The 6,702-nt window shown below is 42.2% G+C and overlaps 1 protein-coding gene across 1 annotated transcript; it reads left to right on the top strand.

The window, feature by feature from the left end:
• Nucleotides 1–3,642: 3,642 nt before the first annotated feature.
• On the top strand, nucleotides 3,643–6,398 carry LOC101782271 (beta-glucosidase 38). The gene is made up of 11 exons (XM_004963891.1): nucleotides 3,643–3,868; nucleotides 3,975–4,033; nucleotides 4,139–4,214; nucleotides 4,310–4,381; nucleotides 4,497–4,584; nucleotides 4,704–4,947; nucleotides 5,038–5,153; nucleotides 5,247–5,458; nucleotides 5,556–5,587; nucleotides 5,686–5,788; nucleotides 5,895–6,398. The coding sequence occupies exons 1-11, from the start codon at nucleotides 3,643–3,645 to the stop codon at nucleotides 6,164–6,166; spliced, it is 1,500 nt and encodes a 499-aa protein (XP_004963948.1). The 3' UTR covers nucleotides 6,167–6,398.
• The last annotated feature ends 304 nt before the right edge of the window (nucleotides 6,399–6,702 follow it).

The raw sequence follows: 6,702 nt of genomic DNA, 5'->3' as shown, positions 1-6,702 counted from the left end.
ACGGCCGGAGAGTTGGTGAAGACTACTTCAAGATATCATCCACTAGGCCACCTACGTGATATATGAGCCATGCATGCATGCACGCACGTATATGTGTGCACTGCATCTCCTGTTGTTTAAGTGATCAAATAGCTGTAGCGAAGAAGTGATGCTGGCCTTCAAGAGCCTGCCGCCGCTGTCGTCACGACCATCTCGCCACCCACTGTACATGTTGCCGCGGTCTGTCTGCCGGAGCTGCTACTAGGCCGCCTAGCTATTCTACAGAAGCGCTGCCCGTTCAAGCTTATCCTCAAAGTACTAGGCCACAAGTTCAGGCCCATGATTTATACGTATACGTACACCACGAAGCTGCGATAGGACGTCGCCGACGCCACGCTCCTCTTCCTCATGCATGTACCATCAACCAACAACACTTTACACGTCGTCCCTGTCCGACGAGCCCGGACGACGAGGCGGCCGCGGCATCAGCAATGGCCGCGCTATAAACGGCACCACGGACCGACGAGGCCGTGGATCATGCCTACGCCTGTACCTACCACCATCATTCATCTGCATGGAAGAAGTGAAGCGAAGACGAAAACGACGACCACGCGCAGCTTAATCGGAGGTGTCCCACGGATTTGATTCGTGGGGAGTAATTAACTGGGAGTTTTCTAAAGCCCCGGAAATCAGAAGACCGCATTACTTGAATCAGATGTCCCTCACATGAGGCTATGGCGCGCGCTATATGAAGGGAACTTGTAATTTTGTTGATCAAAGAATTAATGAAATACTCGTTTCCCTACTTGTTTTTTATTCGTGTACTTAGTACACTGGCACGCTCACGTTTATTTTATTCCACGAACTACACGCGTTCTCACAATCCTATTTCGTGTCAAACATGCGAAAATAAACGAAACAGTGGCTTATTTCCTCCCTAACAAGAAAATATTGAGTTTCTAGCTCGACCTGTGTACGGTTTGGCTTGGTCTTCAAGAACACACTTTGACCGCTAATTTCTCTTGGAGTCTACGGTTTGTGCCAACAAAAGTTTGATCATTAAAAAGTACTAGTCCATCAACTCGTGCTCCCGCACGGGCTAATGTTTTTAGATGATATTGTATTTAAAAATTATTTAAAAATTAAACTCCTAGCTAATAATCAAAATTGTTTACCTACCACTCTCTTATTTTTCAATACTTCAACATAATACTTATATAGATATATATATATATCTATCTTTGTCTAGTTGTGATTGATTTTTAATCAATAATTACTCTATGCACGTTTTCATCCATATTCGTACTTTTTCCATTTTGTATCACACCTCCAATCCTCCATACATTATGTTTAGCATACAAACCAATATTTTTTATGGATTCCTCACATACATGTATAAATAGTCTAAATGGTGGCACTCATCATGTGTATATACTTTAACTTAGTATTTTTATATTAATAATGACATAAATACGTAATTTAGAATCATATATTAGTTTACTTTTTGATATTTTTGTATGATGCACATGAAGATAATTAGATTAATATTTAGGTGTTTACTTTAGGTTATTTTTAATAATGACACACATGGGTAACATAGATAAAATTTTAGAATGACATTTTAAGTTATGCTTTATAATTATGTGTATTAGTAAATTGGATGAAGATGATGGGGTTACTTTAGATTATTTTTTATAATAGTTGAGCTCGGTAATTTAGATATAGGTTTAGAGCTTATTTTTGAATATTTTCATAATGACAGTGGTGGGTAACTTTTTAGAAAATATAATAGATCAATGGCTATGATTATTAGAGTTTACAGGATTGGTGTTTGATGTTTTTAATTTTTATGAGAATTTGTCTCTTTTTTTGTGGAGTCTCCGATGGAAAAAAAATGAGACTACACTGCTACAAAACTATTACCATAAACTACCTCTCGTTTGTTAAATATTCGAACACAATATTTATGTAGATATATACTTAATATCTTCATCCAATTGTGATCGATTTTAGTTAGTAATTACTCTATAATATTTTCAACCTCATTTATAATCTTTAACTTTTCACTTTGCATCACAGGTATACGCTTGAATTTATTTAATGAACCCTAAGTTTGAGATACAATTTTAGCATAAAAATCTATATTATCATTATTTTATATCCCTATAAATGGTGACACAAATCATGCGTATAGACCTTAATTGTTATATCATATACCAATAGTGAAAGATATAAACGATTTTGAATCATATATTGCTGTATATTTTTAATTAAGGTTATTTGATTCAAATGTAGGGTTACCTCATGTTATTTTTAATAATGGCATATGTGGGTAATATAGATGCAAATTTAAGGGGTTACTTTAAGTTTAAACTTAAGTAATAGGGGTAGGCAATTCAGTTGCAAATTAGAGGGTTATTTTAAATATTATTTATAATGGCATAAGTAGGTAATTTGGATAAAGATTAGAGGGCTACTTTAGTTTATTTTATATAATGGCAGAGGTGGGTAATTTATATATAGATTTAGGGGGTTACTTTAGGCTATTTTCATAATAGCATAGGTGGGTAATTTTTTAGAAAACATAATAGATCCAATGGCTATGATGATTTGAATATATCGATTGATGGTCGGATGTTTTGCTTTTTTGTAAGAATTTTTAGGATTTCCCTCTTTTTCTAGAGTGTTCACCTAGGAATCCTAGGTGGCTTCACCTGAAAGCTTCAAAAAGATCCTCCAATTAGTAACAGTAAGATTCCTATATTTCTAATTACAAATGTAATGTAACCACAATTCCATAACACAACCTTTTCATATTTGTTAGACTAATTGTTGGTCAAAGCTTAAGAAGTTTAAATGTGAGTGCGTTTTAGGACAAAGGGAGTCTACGAGCTCAATAAATATATGAAAACATGCTTATTATTATTATATTTTTAAAAGGAAAAGATTGAATAATACAGTGATGATTCAGATTTTCTCATTATGTTTACTGATGACCTGGATTTCGTTTCTTTCAATCTCGGAGGTTTGGTCTAAGAACCACGCACGTGCACCCTATCATAATGATAAGATTGAACCTGCAAACTGAGATTGATGGTCACCATAGACATCTTACTATCAATGACATAGACGTCTTACTATCAATGGACACGTCATCCAGCATAAAAAAATAGCCACATTAGTGAGATACAATAAGTTACAACATAGATTTGATCCTGTAGGCCATGACCACATCTCAAGTCCAGAAATATTCTGGTGATGCACTTATGATCTCCTCATGCGGCGCACGCCACGCCCACTCTAGAAACATCACGGAGCTCAAGAAGGAAAATGCAACATCATAGCATCAAAGCCTAACTAATCACCCATTCCAAAACCCCGAAAAGAAATAGAAATATAGGAGTAAGAAATACTGGTGGCTGAGGACGAGTACAGAGGCACGTCTCCACAATCACCGGGACGAGGAGTGCGTGGGAGAGCTACCCCTACGCGTGCAAGAAAGAAACAGTCTCTTGTTCAAACCCAGCGCCGCCATTTCAGCTCTGCTCTTGCATGCGGCTGCCGGATCGCGTCCTCCGCTCCCCGGTCTCCATATATAGCGGCCTACGCAGATCAGACTCCCCCCGCCACCTCCGAGTCCCTCACCTGCCACTGTCCTCCGACATGGCGACCCCTGCGCCATTGCCCCTCCTGCTCTTCCATGGGCTCCTCGCCCTCTCCCTGGCGCTCGGCGCGCACGGCAAGCCAGGTGACCACGGCAACCTCACCAGGCAGGCCTTCCCGCCCGGGTTCGTCTTCGGGACCGCGTCGTCGGCGTACCAGGTGGAGGGGAACACGCTCAAGTACGGCAGGGGGCCCTGCATCTGGGACACCTTCCTCAAGTACCCAGGTGAGATGGATGAAACGATCGTGCATTACTACATACTTGAAGATGCATGTGGCGCCCCTGATCTGACGTCTGTCGCTGATGGCCACTCCTGGATGTGCTTGGGCAGGTACTACTCCTGATAACTCCACTGCGAATGTGACAGTCGACGAGTACAATCGCTACATGGTTCGTCCAATGTCTGATCTTGGTGCTTCGGTTTCTAAATGATCTATGTCTATGTCTGATTCATTTGAGTTCCTTTTTTTCTCTCCCGGTTGTCTCTTCTTGCAGGACGATGTGGACAATATGGTGCGGGTTGGCTTCGATGCGTACCGCTTCTCGATCTCATGGTCACGCATTTTCCCAAGTACGTGCTGAAACATACTCACAAAGTTACAATCAGTGGTGACTCATAGGGTTTTCCCTGCAATGTCTTTCTGTTTTTTTGGGAAAAAAATGCAGGTGGAATTGGGAGGATCAACAAGGATGGTGTGGATTATTACCACAGGCTCATCAACTACTTGATCGAGAGCCGTAAAGACAATGATCTTGACCTTTCTTTGTGTTCTTGCCAAGGAGATTTCTTTCTTGTGAATGCCAGATTTGGATGCATTTAACTGATGAGACTTGTCTTTTTTTTGTGGACCAGATATTACTCCCTATGTTGTGCTCTACCACTACGACCTTCCTCAGGTGCTGCAAGACCAGTATAACGGCTGGCTAAGCCCCAGAATTGTGTAAGTAGTGTTCACGATCAACACCATCTTTCTAGCAGCAAAACTACAAGAAAACCATACTACTGTTTTCAAAAAGTCATAACATAACCTGGTTTGTGTTCATGCCTACCATTTTGCAGGGAAGATTTCACGAAGTTCGCAGATTTTTGCTTTAAGACGTATGGTGACCGGGTGAAGAACTGGTTCACCATAAACGAGCCCAGGATGATGGCCGCCCACGGCTACGGAGACGGCTTCTTCCCCCCTGCCAGATGCACCGGCTGCCACTTCGGTGGAAACTCCGCCACCGAGCCGTACATCGCCGCCCATCATCTTCTCCTGGCCCATGCCTCTGCTGTCAAGTTGTACCGTGAGAAGTACCAGGCTAGTGACTGCCCCATTCTCCTCATTCTACGTTAACAATCTTTCTTTCCAGTTTGCACCATGCTCATCATGCCGGAAAGCACATTTCAGGCTCAGCAGACTGGGAAGATCGGCATCCTGCTCGACTTCGTGTGGTATGAGCCACTCACACCCTCCATGGACGACGAATTCGCAGCGCACCGGGCGAGGATGTTCACCCTTGGCTGGTGATAAACCTTACACATCAGCATCTAATGGTACCACGGGCGCAGCGGTGGCTGGACTGAACTGAACACACATCCGATTCAATTTTGTTTCAGGTTCCTGCACCCGATCACCTTCGGCCATTACCCGGAGACGATGGAGAAGATTGTGATGGGAAGGCTGCCCAACTTCACCTTTGAGCAGTCTGCAATGGTGAAAGGCTCGGCAGATTACATCGCCATCAACCACTACACCACATATTATGCCAGCAACTTCGCCAACGAGACACACACGAGTTATGTGAACGACTGGCATGTCAAGCTTTCATGTACGGTTATTCAACGCGCGCTAACAACTTACAAAAGCCATCTTTTTATTTGATGAATCTTTATCCGCATAGCTAACACCTTGGATCATCTATTCAGATGAGCGAAACGGTGTGCCAATTGGGAAAAAGGTAACAATATTTTTCATCAATCGCTACATTTGACCCAGATAATGAACAAGATTACAACTTAGGCAAAAAAAATTTCTGATCTGCAAATACTTATGCAGGGATACTCTGACTGGCTTTACGTGGTACCATGGGGGCTCTACAAAGCTCTCCTTTGGACTAAGGAGAAGTTCAACAACCCTGTCATGCTCATCGGCGAAAACGGTAAATCACCCAGCAGCTCTTCAGTTATCATAAATTGAACAGTAGCATTGTGACACAATCTTAAAGGCATGAACCTTGATGCAAAATTCAATGATCATATGTCCAGGAATCGATCAATCCGGAAATGATTCTTTGCCCGGTGCATTGTACGACAAGTTCAGGATAGACTACTTCGAGAAGTACCTTTATGAGCTCCAATGCGCGATACACGACGGCGCAAATGTCATCGGATACTTTGCTTGGTCACTGCTGGACAACTTTGAGTGGCGGCTTGGGTTCACCTCCAAATTTGGAATCGTATACGTGGACCGAACCACGTTCGCGAGGTACCCCAAGGACTCTGCACGCTGGTTCCGGAAGATGATTAAAAACGAGTGAAGGAACTGTATGGTCGCTAGCATGTGCTTGTTTGCGATTTGGGGACACCAGTTTTGGTTCTTAGGAATAAAGTGCCAAGTAGTTCAGGGCTTCAAAATAAAGATAGTTCTTTTCTTTTCGTTTTAGAGTTTTGTGTTTTGAGGATGATTGCTTATTACTTTACAAAGCTGTCACTGTCCCACTTTGATTGTTTATGTACAGTTTTACAAATATAACTTGGACAAAATGACTATGACGCTGAAATATCATATCTATTCATGAAGCTAGACATCTCTAAAGCATTCGATTCAGTCCGATGGGACTACCTCATCGACTTGCTGCAACACAAAAGCTTTCCTGCTCGTTGAAACCAATGGATCATGGCCCTCCTTGCTACCTCAACTTCAAAAGTGCTACTTAACGGCACGCCTTTGCCACCGATCCAGCATGGCAGAGGCCTCAGACAGGGTGACCTACTTTCACCCCTTCTTTTTGTTCTAGCCATTGACCCACTACAACACATTATTGCTCACGCGACTCATAGGGGCCTACTCACC

The sequence above is a fragment of the Setaria italica genome, chromosome III (genome assembly GCF_000263155.2).
Source record: "Setaria italica strain Yugu1 chromosome III, Setaria_italica_v2.0, whole genome shotgun sequence".
Classification (NCBI taxonomy): Eukaryota; Viridiplantae; Streptophyta; class Magnoliopsida; order Poales; family Poaceae; genus Setaria; species Setaria italica.
Note: the sequence above shows the minus strand (reverse complement) of the source record. Positions and strands in the feature narration are given on the sequence as shown.